At 53.0% G+C, this 12901-nt stretch overlaps 1 protein-coding gene across 5 annotated transcripts in view; it reads right to left on the bottom strand.

The window, feature by feature from the left end:
- Positions 1–2380: 2380 nt before the first annotated feature.
- Positions 2381–12901, bottom strand: part of SEMA4A (semaphorin 4A) — a 43705-nt gene continuing 33184 nt past the window's right edge. For 4 of the 5 annotated variants that reach the window (XM_084613727.1, XM_084613728.1, XM_084613729.1 and 1 more), the window contains 6 exons: positions 12096–12246; positions 11551–11740; positions 10578–10693; positions 10294–10457; positions 8302–8420; positions 4025–6029 (listed from right to left, as the gene is read on the bottom strand). In XM_084613727.1, coding sequence (XP_084469853.1) covers positions 5350–6029; positions 8302–8420; positions 10294–10457; positions 10578–10693; positions 11551–11740; positions 12096–12246 — 1420 coding nt within the window. In that variant the 3' untranslated portion in view covers positions 4025–5349. Of the gene's footprint in view, positions 3953–4024; positions 6030–8301; positions 8421–10293; positions 10458–10577; positions 10694–11550; positions 11741–12095; positions 12247–12901 lie in introns of those variants that run through there. The other variant, XM_084613730.1, reaches the window with a different exon arrangement.

Genomic DNA, 12901 nt, shown 5'->3' with positions numbered 1-12901 from the left:
GGTGGCGTGCAGGAAACTCTTTGCAAGCCTGGGACAGAGCATCAGGTTATTTCTCCCTCTGGATCCCTGGGCTGGGGGGGCAGGTGTGTCTGGGCAAGGTGGGGCCTGCAGCTGGGCTCTGGGAGGTGGATGGGGTGCAGTTATCTGGGCTGGGGGGCCCTGTGGTTGGGCTCTGGAGAGGAGGGGGTTAGGGTGTTTTGCCTGGGGGGGCCCCGCAGGTCGGCTCAGGGCGGGGGAGAGGTTGTGGGTCTCTGGCCCCTGAGCTGGGCTCTGGGGGTGGTGGGGAGGAGGCAGAGAAACAGGAACTAGGTTGTCATAGGGGTTTCTTTAACTCTACTTCTGGGGGAATTTTTGTGTGTGTCTGATTGTTACAGACATACTTGCTGACAGATATTTTGAAATAAATTACCAAAATAATTAGAAGTCCGGTGGTACCTTAAAGACTAACAGATTTATTTGGCCATAAGCTTTTGTGGGTAAAAAAAACACTTCTTCAGATGTAAAATAATTGAAACTGGCATGATTATGTAGTGCTATTTTGGTAAATAAAATTTGCATCAATTTTGCAGAATTTTAAAATACTGTGTGCAGAATTTATCATTTTTCAGCGCAGAATGCCCCCAGGCGTACTCTGTGTAGCTGGGACGCCTGTCTGTTTCACCAGCAGAAGCTGGTCCAATAAAAACTATTACAACTCCCACCCTGTCTTTCTAATTTTCTGGGACCAACATGGCTAGAACATTGCGAACAAAGAGACAATTAATGACTCTTAATGAACCAAACCAAATAATGACTCTTTAAAGGGATAGAGTCAAGTAACAATCCTTAAAACAGTCCTTCTTAATAGGAAAGAGGCACTTAAAGGGACAGAAAATTTGTGTAATTCAAAGAAAGGGCCAGAAGCTTTTAATCCCTCCTAGAGGACCACAGGAAAACTGTAATTACAGTGTAAGGAGCATGCTTCTTTCAGACCTGTGAGCATGCTAGCTCTTCCGAGATCACCGTTTCAAATCACTCCTTTTGTTGATCCCTGGCAGTTCACAGCTGTCAGCCCATACTTGTCTTTTCACATTGTCCGAGAGAAAGTTGCCATTAGGTCCCTCTGGTTCATGACCCATTTCTTGCCTTCCTTCTTTATTGAAGTGAGATGGGTGTACAGGTGGGGCAGATGAGTTTGGCTGATAAAGCCCTGCTTTGCATGAGTGCTGAGCAAACAGCTGCACTTGAAGTCAGCAGGAGCCACACGCCTTTGAAGATTAATCCATAACAACCAGGTCTGGTTTTGCTTTTCCCAAAGAAAGGACAGCCTAGTGGTTAAGACACTAGCCTGGGATTTAGGAAACCTAGCTTCAATTCCCTGCTCCGCTGCGCACTTGCTGTTTGACCTTGGGCAAATCGCCTAGGCCCAGATGCTTCAAAAGTATTTTGGTGTCTAAACACTTTTGAGGATCTGGGCCTTAGTTTCTCTGGGCCTCAGTTTCCCATCTGACAAACGAGGATAATAGCACTGCCCTGACTCATAGGGTGTGCGTGAGGATAAACACATTAGCAATTGTGAAGTGCTGAGATGCTACAGGGATGGAGGCCATAGATTGATTTGCAGCGATAACACTGTGATCTTATCTCATCTAACAAACTGAGCGGCATTGGGGACGTAGATGTAACTGGTGTGCTGGTGACTCAGTAAGGGAGTGCTCATACCTCGGATCAGATGCTGAATCAATGCTCCCGCAAGGAGTTATGAGTTGCTGTGTGCACAAAATTGTGGTTCTTTGGAATCTTGCAGCTCCTCAAAGGAATTTAGGAGCTTACCTCCTACTGGAGAAAAGTTAACAGAGTAGGCAGCTGGTAATGACGAGTCCTGGCTCCCAGCTCTGCTGACGGCCTTGGGAAAGTCACTCCTACTGCTCTGTGCCTCATTTGCCCTGTGTCAAATGGAGACAATGATGCCCACTTTATCACAGAGCTATGCAAGCCACTAGACATGAGTATTAATATATTAACCCTTCTGACTCAACAAACAGCTTCTCTGCTGCTTCTCATCCTGTAGTGTTGCTGAGAGCTGTTAAAAGGCGTTCATCCTAGAGCCAGCTGCCTTTCAATAGTGTTTGGGGTAATCCCTATGGTATTAAACATCAAGTAAATTTAGCTCCTTTAAGACCAACAATCAAAGGAAATGGAATCCAGTCCTTGGTTATTAAACAGATATTTTTGCACCAGTCATTTACACCAGTGCAAAGGGCCATCAATGCAGAAGGGTAGTGTTTCACACCCTTTGGTACTGGTGTAAATGACGGGGAAGGTACAGGGCAATGGAGAATCAGGCCCTTTCTCTCTCATTAGCCACACGCGCTTTACATAAGAATAGAAAAGCAGCACGTGAGTGTGACATTCGCTTTTTAATAAAAAATAAAATGTATCCAGAGCAGGAAGATGTACATCTTTCTTTAAAAAAAATAAGGTTGAACATCATAAAACAAGCAATGAAGGGGCAGATCCCCAGCTGGTGTAATGTGGCCCTGCTCCACTGACGTTAATGGGCCCAGATCCCAAGCGGGTGTAAACTGGTCCAGCTCCGCTGAAGTTAATAGTGCCTGATCCCCAGCGGGTATAGATCCGCATTGAGCCCAAGGTGCTACGCTGATGGACGCCAGCGGAGGATCAGGCCCGAAAGCTGTGCTTGCCACTGCAGTCCGAACAACGTGGCACAGACCCCGGTGATCAGCGACGCAGAGAGATAGAATGGGCTTTGTCCTGACTGTAAAAGCTCAGGCCCTTGATCGAAGAATCTAGTCACTGTTACAGAGCAGTAGACGGCACAGGAATGAGAGCAGGAGGTTGCACACACAGGCTAGGTCTTCACTGCGGAAAGGCCTGCGTACCTCAGAATAAACTCCACATGCCGACGAGGCCCAGGTAGCTGTCAGTGTGGCTTGTCCAAGTGAACCCTGCCCCTCCTGGAGTTCACCTTGACTAGCCACATCAAGGTAAAAACTCCCTGGCCTTGTCTCCAGCAGGATTTCACAGTCACATAGCAATCTCCATGTAGATACACCCATTTTTATCCAGTGAACAGAATGAAAGAGGGAAAGGTTCCAGGGAAGAGTTTTGCTTGGATGTTTTTTTGTAAGGGCGTTGAGTCTGTCTCCGAGCTCAGACAATGCTCTTACATCAGATCAGGCGGCTATTGTACCATAAGCTGGGGATCTGCTCCGGTTATGAGCATCAGCGTAGTTGCACGGTTAGAAGCCCTGGTGCTAACAGGCATTGCCACTTGAAGCCATAATTTGCAACCATGCAACTGCCCCAGCGTCTGAAATCTCCAGAGCCTGGTTCTCATCTACATTGACAGAGCAGGGTAAAAGGACCTGGATGTAAATGAGAATCAGGCCCACAGTGCCTGAGAAACCAGTCTTGCACAGAGCAGGGTTAGTGGGTGTGAGTGTAACTGAGAAAGAAGCCTGGATTTTCGAAGGACACCCTGGTAGAACCCGCCCGCGCTGCTGGAAAATGTAACAAGTGAACCCATCCCGTGTTGCGTTGATTTCACTGAAGCATAATAGCAGTGTCAGAGCTATAGCAGACCAGCAATACATGGGGCTAATTTATCCATCACAAAATAATACTGATGCGGTTGAAGAAGGGTTTTAGAAACGAGCAAACTGATCCCATTGGACAGGGAGCAATCTGAAGCCTTTCCCAGGGAAATCCACTCGCCTGGCTGTGTTTAGCCCCGGGTGCAACCAAGTGGTTCGTGCAAAAACTGCACCACATTTGCGCTCCTGGCTCCGAGGCTCCGAACCCAGGCACTGGGCATTGTCAGTGTGGCTATCGGCCAGCTGCTGGGCTCGGAGCTGGTTTCAGTAGCTGCATTCCTTCCGCAGCTGGCAGAGGTGGTGAAACAAAGGGTTCGATGGCTCATCGCTGCTACCAGGAAAAGTTTAACTTAAATCTAAAAACATTAAATTAAAAAAACAACTTCACATTCAGTCACAACCTCTGCCTCCTCCCCATCCCCAAAGCCCCTTGGAAGTCCCCTCCCCTCCCCCCAAGCTGATTTTTCAGGCTTTTGGCTCCAAAACCCCAGGGACTCAGCCTGGTTCTCACTTACACTAAAAGGCCCCTTATACCCCTCCGGCAGTGCAGAGGGGATGTGGCTATAATTTATGCCTCCTTTACCGGACCAGAGTGGTGTAAAGAGGCCTTAGTGTAAATGAGAATCAGGACCTAAAGCCGTCTACCCACACACAGCAGGGAGTGACTGTTCAATGCCCTCTGATGGAAGGACACCCCCCAGAGCAGAGCGCAGTCTCCGTGATGTGGGCCATCGCCGGTCTCCCCGTTGCGGGGGCCAGTTAGCATTGGCTGTTGTGATCCAGACCTCTGGCCAAGCAGGAACTAGACTGGGAGCCCAGCTGCTTGTTGCACGCAGGCCGACGAGGATCAGCTATCTGATCATTGCCAGCCGGGGCTGGATTTGAACTGCTGACCCTGCGCTCAAAGGCAGAACATTAGACCCCATATTCAGAGCTGTAAGGAGCCGGATTGGGCCCCGGCAGAGCTACACCCAGCCATCGACTGGCACCAACTGCTTCCCACACAGGGGAGGACCGAGCTGGCCAGGGGCACGCTAGGTAACGTGCAGCTGCAGCATCGCTTATTGGCCTTCGTCCACAGCACTCGCAGAGGGGACGTGGCAACTCCCAGCTAGTCCAGGCCAGCGCAGGGATGTCACCAATTGCTGGGGGCACCAGCCCGGGAAGCAGCAGCTACGTAGACACAGCGACACTGGGCACATTCAGATCCCACCGCGGGGTTGCTCCCTGCTTGAACCCGCAGCGGGCACTAGCCAGGAAGGGCTCATGCTCTCTTCAGTGCTGCTCTGCCCTCCAGCTCCATTGAACCCAGTCATCCAGAGCCCCAGATGTGCTCCGTGTTTGTCTCTTGGTTGGTGCGGAAACCCAAAAGCGGAAGGGGTTTTTTTTGGTTTTTTTTTTAACGCCCCTCCCACGACTTGGCTGCTGGTGATGCCCAGACAGCGCAGCGAGGCAGGCGGGGCCCATCGCTCTTCAGTGGTGGAGCGACCCACACATGGGCGGGCAGCAGCAGCTGGCAACGGACGAGGAGCAGGTGCAGTTTCTGGGCGCGCGCCGTGTGGGAGGTCTAACCAGCTGATACGACGTTTGTTATGAATTTGGGGGCTGGACGCAGACCGGTTTGTTACTGTAGGGTTGCTCCCAAGTGGTGAGCCACACACACACACACACTGGTTTGTTCTCGTAGGGCTGCTCGTTACCACGACACGGCTGATTTCGAGACGAAAGGCAGGTCGGGGCAGGCACGGCCAGCTTAAGCTTTCTCCAGAGCCGCCCCTTGGGAGCCCTGCCTGGCCCCCAGGCTGGCGCTTAACCTGTTGTTGTCCGCGTCTATGTCCTGGTACAGCCCCTCCATCTGGACACAGCAGTCCCTGGGGTCCTTGGCCCGCTCCTGGAAGGGCCCTTGGAGCTGTGGGCTCCGGCCTCCGTTCAGCGGCACCTTCTCCCGATTGGACACCTTGGTGGCTTCGGGGGTGTTGCAACCCTGCACCTTGCTCTTGGCCTTGAGCCTGCTGTGGTAGGAGAAGGCGGCCACGGCCATTGCTACGGCCAGCGTCACTAACAGCAGCACCATCACTGACAGAAACTGCGCCCAGTAGGAGCGGTGCCCGCCCTGCGGGCCTGCCCCCCGCTCCAGCCCTTCCCCGGCCATGCTGTCCCCTCCGCTCTCACTCAGGACGTCGGGGTAGCCGTCACCCCCCGTGGGGTCCTGCACCGCATAGCGGGCCACAGGTTGGTGGTGCCCGTTCTCGCTGGCCCAGCACGTGTACTCGCCTGCTGCCTGGCGCTGCATGATGATCACCAGCGTCTTATCGTCCAACACCGTCAGCCCCGCCGGGGTCTTCGGCCCTGGGTAGCTCCAGGTGTAATCGGCCAGGGCAGAGAGCTGCGGGCACGGCAGCCGAATCACAGAGTTCAGGGCTGGGCTCAACGCTGGAAAGATACAAGGAGGGGAGAGGGAGCGGTGAGTCTCTGGCTGCCCACCCGGACCAGCTGACGCTGCTGTCCAAAGAGCTGCACCAGCCCCTTGCCACGAGAGCCGGGGCGAGTCACGGCGTTTGCGGGGGAACAAAGTTCCTTTCGAACTGGACCGACAGTGACCGGTTTTGTGGCCAATCGAAAAGTTAAAAAACAAAAAGTGTTTCAGGTCAAATGAAAGGGTTCGATTTTTGAGCATTTTTAGGTGGCTAATTCACTCGGAAACGGAAGGAAATGCTGAAGTGAAAAACTGAAACGGTTCAATAGTTTTGGAAATTCGTCAGGGTTTGTTTTTGGCAAACAATTGGTGTGAAACTGACACGAATGCACAAAATGTTTCGGTGTCTCTGAATCAGCAGTTTTCATTACAAACAAAAAATGGTTCTTGTGGAAAAAAAGCTCCACTTCCAACCTGGGCATCCACCCTGGCACCTAGTGAGAAACCCGGATTTTCAAAGGTACTGGGCACCCCCCCATCCCCTCATTCTGCGCCTCAAGGGGGGCTGCCACAAGAGCAAAGCAGTTCGGAAAGTCAGGCCGGGAAGGGCTAGACTCTGAGTGCAGTATAAACTACATGGATGCAACCAGAGTGACTCTGGATTCACACTGGTGTCACTGAGAGCAGAATCCAGGCCAAAACTGGAGTAAACGGGCCCAATTCTCCACTGCCCTGCACCTCGGGCCGTCACCTACTATTGTCTAGGGCGCCCTTGCGCTGGTTGCGGTAGAAACGGGGAGCGAAGAGACAATGCCTGCACTGAAGAGTATATCTAAGTACATTTGGGTGCCGGTTTGCAGCAATCCCGATATTACCAACTTTCGGTTAATAACGACATTTTGCCGGGAGCTGATCCCATCCCACTGGGGATCCAGATCCTGGCAACAGGCAGGCTGCTTAGCGACCGCTGGTTTCGGAAGAAAGGCCCTGGCCACAGGCAGGTTTGCAGGGCTGCAGGTGGAGTGCCGGGGAAGGCACGCTCCAGAGCTCACTGAATACCAACTTTTGGCTGGGAACCGGGAGATTTGCTAGCCAGCGGCGGCTGCTGTGTCAGACCATGTGTTGGCTGCCATGTTGGCTGATGCACCAGTGGGGACCTCCGGAGCTAAAAGCAAGAGCGGCTGAAGTGTGAGCTAAGGCTCCCAGCACCAAAACAGCCCCTAATCCTCAGTGGATTGGGCACAGAGGGGCAACTCTACAGTTTGTTATTGTAGGGCTGTCTAGGGGGGCTGGCACCCTGGCGTGGTGTTGCAGGGGTCCAGGGGGGCCTGGCATCTTGGCGTGGTGTTGTAGGGTGGTCCAGGGGGCCTGGCACCCTGGCATGGTTTTGTAGGGTGGTCCAGGGGGGCTGGCACCCTGGCATGGTGTTGTAGGGTTGCCCACAGGGGCTGTCACCCTGGCGTGGTGTTGTAGGGTGGTTCAGGGGGCCTGGCACCCTGGCGTGGTGTTGTAGGGTGGTTCAGGGGGCCTGGCACCCTGGCGTGGTGTTGTAGGGTGGTTCAGGGGGCCTGGCACCCTGGCATGGTTATGTAGGGTGGTTCAGGGGGCCTGGCACCCTGGTGTGGTGTTGTAGGGTTGCCCACAGGGGGGCTGGCACCCTGGAGTGGTGTAGGGTGGTCCAGGGGGCCTGGCACCCTGGCGTGGTGTTGTAGGGTTGCCCACAGGGGCTGGCACCCTGGCATGGTTTTGTAGGGTGGTCTAGGGGGCCTGGCACCCTGGCATGGTTATGTAGGGTGGTTCAGGGGGCCTGGCACCCTGGCGTGGTGTTGTAGGGTTGCCCACAGGAGGGCTGGCACCCTGGAGTGGTGTAGCGTGGTCCAGGGGGCCTGGCATCCTGGCGTGGTGTTGTAGGGTGGTCCAGGGGGCCTGGCACCCTGGCATGGTGTTGTAGTGTGGTCCAGGGGGGCTGGCACCCTGGCGTGTTATTTATTACTGGGCCGAGTGCTGCCTTGACTACATTATTTTTGATTGAAGAGTTTCTCCTGGGATTTGCTCCACGATGTTTGCAGAAAGCAGGGCCAAAGCCCACCGGAGACCTGACGCCTCAGAAGCACTGAGCTTGGCCCCGTTCGTTCCTCCCTGGCTCCAGCTCCTCCCTAGAGCAGGCAGCCCCCCCCCGGCTCACAGAGGGTCTCCCCAGCCCCCCTCGTAGCATTGCTGGTGTCAGAGTCCCACCCACCGTTAGACACATGCCCCAAGCACAGTAAACCCGGAAGATCGATACTCAACTTTTTACCAGGCTGCTGCCCAAGTCGTCCCGAGACCTGGGTGTGGCCCTGCCTTTCCCACCGATCTGCTGGCACGTAGCCTCCGGCCTACCCGTCTCAATGTCCTGCAGCCAGTCGCTCCTAGAGAGAGAGAAGTGACACACTGAGAACCCAAGGCAATGAATTCGCTCTCAAGCCGCTGCTTGACGTGGGGACGGCAGGTGAGCTGGTTGCTGGCCAATGCCAGGTGCCCCAGAGGGAATGAACAGAACAGGGAATCATCCAGTGATCCATTCCCAGCTTCTGGCAAACAGAGGCTAGGGACACCATCCCTGCCCATCCTGGCTAATAGCCATTGAGGGACATGTCCTCCATGAACTTACCTAGTTCTTTTTTGAACCCTGTTATAGTCTTGGCTTTCACAACATCCTCTGGCAAAGAGTTCCACAGACCGATTATGCGTTGTATGAAGAAATACTTCCTTTTGTTTGTTTTAAACCTGCTGCCTATTCATTTCATTTGATTACCCCTAGTTCTTGTGTTATGAGAAGGAATAAATAATACTTCCGTATTTACTTTCTCCACACCAGTCATGATTTCATAGACCTCTATCCTATCCCCTCTTAGTCGTCTCTTTTCCAAGCTGAAAAGTCCCAGTCTTATTAATCTCTCCCCATATGGAAGCTGTTCCGTGCCCTCATCATTTTTGTCGCCCTTTTCTGAACCTTTTCCAATTCCAATATATCTTTTCTGAGATGGGGCGACCACATCTGCATGCAGTATTCCAGATGTGGGCCTACCACAGATTTATATAGAGGCAACATAATATTTTCTGTTTTATTATCAATCAGAGCCATCACCCTCCAGATCTGGGTGCAGCTTGGTGAGATTGTAGAGTCTGCCCGGGACTGGAAGCACAGGGAGTTCTGCAAAAGTGAGGGGCATTGGCAGAGTTGTGTGGGTGGGGAGCTCAGGGCTGGGACAGCAGGAGGGGGTGGGAGCCTGTGGATTGGGATGGAAGCGCACGGGCTGTGGGAACCAGCAGCTCCTCTCCTTCTACCACGTGGCCCCAGCTTCACTGGCAAAGTTTGTTGGTTTGTTTGTTTCTAAAACCTCTCCTGGCTGACGGACAGTCTCAGGTCTCGCCTGCCAGCGCCTCAGCTGGGGCAGGGAAACAAGGCAGCCTCGGAGGGCAGCTGGGAACCTCGCAGGCCAGGTGGACAGATGGGTGCTAGTGGGGCCAGAGGGAGCGTATTAAAAATAGCAACTTGGATGTATCCAGAGAGCCGCTGTGGAGGAGAGGACAAGAGCTGGGAAGGCACCGATTTCCTGGTGTGAGCTTATTGCAAAGCAATCAGGAAGAAGAAAGCTGAGGGCAGCTGAGCAGTGGGTCCATGGACTAGGAAGCACGTGGCTGTTGCAGGGATCCTGGCTGACACCCACAGGTGACTGGCCAGTGGCACATGCTCTGAGAGTGCCCGTCAGAGCTAGCAAAGTGCATTAGCAACACCGCAGGGCTGTATTCCTGGTGGGCGGTCCTTCGGGCCAGTGCTCAGGGAACACTAGGGGCTTTTCGCCCTCCCCTCTCCCCGCACTCCCCGAGGCCCAGAAATACCCGTCTGCCCTTCTAGAGCAGCTGTCCTGGGAGGATCTGAAAGCACTTGGCAAGCTCTGGGAGGCGGGGGAGTATTATTTTCCCCACTTTGCAGCAGGAAATAAAGCAAGTCACTTTCCTAAATTCACATGGTGGGATAAGGCAGAATGGAACCCAGGAGTCCTATTTCCCAGTCCCCTGCTCTAACCACCCCCGCCCTACCCCATCCTGGACTTGGGAACAGAGCCAGGAATCCTGACTCCCAGCCCCCTTCCTCTGACCACTAGAGCACACTCCCTTCCCAGAGCAGGGAGTCGAACCCAAGAGTCCTGACTGGCCAGGCTCTGCTCTAACCACTAGACATGCCTGCTTCCCTCTCGGAAGTTACACCTGAGCTGTTCCACACACTGAGCTACTCACGTGTTTTTGTTTGTGGCTCGGGTCTCCTGGCACAACTGGCTGCGCCTGTGCCAGGCACAGTAGGGGTCTCGGGCGAGGACACAGTCAGCACAGCTCCTGTACACGCTGCAGTTGGCCAGCGGCACCTGCAGGACCCCCTTGGAGTACCCCACATACAGGATCCCCTGCCGGGAGGGAGACACACAGAAAATGTCACACAGTTACGTCTATGTCACCTACTTAGCCCCCTGGGCAGCGTCTCCCCTTCCTGTCTGCTGCACCAGGCAGCTCTGCAAGTCTCCTACCTTCCCAGGTGAGAACAGAAGGTTCTGCACAGGTTCCGGATCCTTAAACAGCTGGATTTCCTCAATGATATGAGCACCGCTGGCCAGAGCCACTGCTTTGTGCAGGAATCCTTGATCTGTGGGAGGAAATATAGGGACACAAGTGTATTTACCATGGGGCTGAGACAATGCATCCTCTCTTTGAGGAGCTGATCTCTTCTCTAAGTTGACTGTGTGTAACAAAGGTTTTTAAGTTCTTAGTTTCAGTGGAAGTGGAGTATCTGGATCTAAATGGCTAGTCTATTCAATTCTCTCTCTCTCACACACAATTTGCTTAATTAAAAGAGAACGACCCTTCGTTTATATGGGACCTTTTGCCCCAATATGCCTCCAAAGCACTTTGTTAGCTGGCTGGCACCAACCTTGTAAGGCTTATAGAAACCACATTGTCCACCACTAAAATGCAGCCACCTCTGGGGTGAAGAGCGGTAAATGTGTTTAACAATGCATGGGACAGGAAGTGAAGAAGAGACATATCTAACTGAAAGTGCAATGGGCAGGGTGCAATTAACAGACCTGAGATTGGCCAGCAGAATGGGGAGAAACACCTCCCTGCTCTGCTAACACACAAATTCCAAAATAACAAATACACAAATTGGCAAACAAAAAATTGTCAAAATGTTTACGTTTTCTTTGAATTTTCAATTTCATTTTTTTCAAAAGGTAAAAAAGCCTCAAAAACTAATTTTTTAATTTTTTTTTTACTTTTTCGTTTCATTCCAAACCCCAAAAAGTTTCATTTCATTTCATTTCCACCTGAATCACCTGAATCAACCACTGGAAAACGAATGACCCGTCTGACTCCGGCGATAAGTGCCTGCCCCCATCCCACTGACGCCAATGGGAGCTTTCCCATTGGGTAAACACTCAGCTGGGTGCAGAATCCAGCCCCATGCACTGACGAGGTGCTGTCCCCTGCTCATGGGAGCCGTACCTGTTCCCAGGAACATCACCTCATAGGAGGTGCCCGAGACACTGCGGGTCTGATCGACTGCGATCCGCGTATATTTCACGTTCTGCTTCACCAGCACCGGCTGCTTGTTCCTGGGCACAACCTTCCCATCCATCAGGAAGTGGTTTTTCATGAAGGTCAGGACTTTGTCTGCCGATGGGCGCACTGAGCACTGCAGTGGGAGGACAAAGGCAGGGGATCAGAAGGGCTATCAGATGTGGGAACTGGGCTAGTGACAGGCTTAGGGGGTTGGGTTTTTTTTGTTCTAGGCACCCTTGCAAAGGGGGAAAGCACAGTTGATTATGCCAGCTTCCCGTAAAAAGCAAGGCAGATGGACTATTATCCAGGGAAACTGAGGCACGGAGCAATTAAGTGCCTTGCCCGAAGTCAGCGGCCCCGGTAGAAATTGAACCCAGGTGTCCTGAGTTCCAGCCGCCCGGCTTAACCCCAAACCTGTCCTGCAAAGTCATCCTTCGGCACACATCCTCATGCCGTGAAGTTAGATGCGTAAAGCAGGTGATACTCACGCTGCCAGGGCGGGGCTCAGGGACCGCATCGCTGTATGTCATCCACCGGGAGCTCTCCTTGTTCAGCTCCTTGTATTTGCCATTGAAGACTCTTTCAATGTCCTCCAGGTTGAAAGCGCACACCGCCGTGCTGCCTGCATCTCCCATCTGCCTGCCAAGGGACGAGTGATCCTGTTGGTGGTACACGCCAGCGCTAGGGGGACACCCTGAGGTGGGCAGGTCAGATGTGGGATCCAGCCACACCCTGCCTGTGACGTGTGGGTCAGTGGGCATGGGAAGTCCACCCCTTTGGGGCCCTCTAGAAGGGCTGTTCCTTGGCCATATAAACCTTCTGAAATAATAATGCCAGGTGCTTCCACAGCAACCTCCATCCAGGGCCTCCAAACACTTGCAAAGCATCAACCCTCACCACCCCACAGTGACAGGCACTTGCCTATGAATAGAATCCAGGAGTCCTGACTCGCAGCCCCCTCTGGCCACTGGCCCATGCTCCTTCCTAGAGCTGAGCAAAGAACCCAGGCATGCCAACTCCCAGTCCCAAGTGCTCAATTAGATCACATTCACGCCTAGATGTGGGACTAGAATCCAAGAGTCCTGACCCCAAGCCACCTGCTCTAACCACTAGACACCAGTCTCATCTCTTAGGTCTGAAATTTACTAAGCAACTTCTTCAGCAATACCATGTGGCAAGCAGTTCCACAGGTTAATTACATCTGCTGCAATAACGAAATATTCAGGATGAACCATAACGCAGAAGGGGTCCTACTTTCTGGGTTCAGCATACCCATTTGAATGGGCCTGATGGA

This window comes from Lepidochelys olivacea, assembly GCF_965140295.1.
Source record: "Lepidochelys olivacea isolate rLepOli2 genome assembly, chromosome: 24".
Lineage (NCBI taxonomy): Eukaryota > Metazoa > Chordata > Testudines > Cheloniidae > Lepidochelys > Lepidochelys olivacea.
Note: the sequence above shows the minus strand (reverse complement) of the source record. Positions and strands in the feature narration are given on the sequence as shown.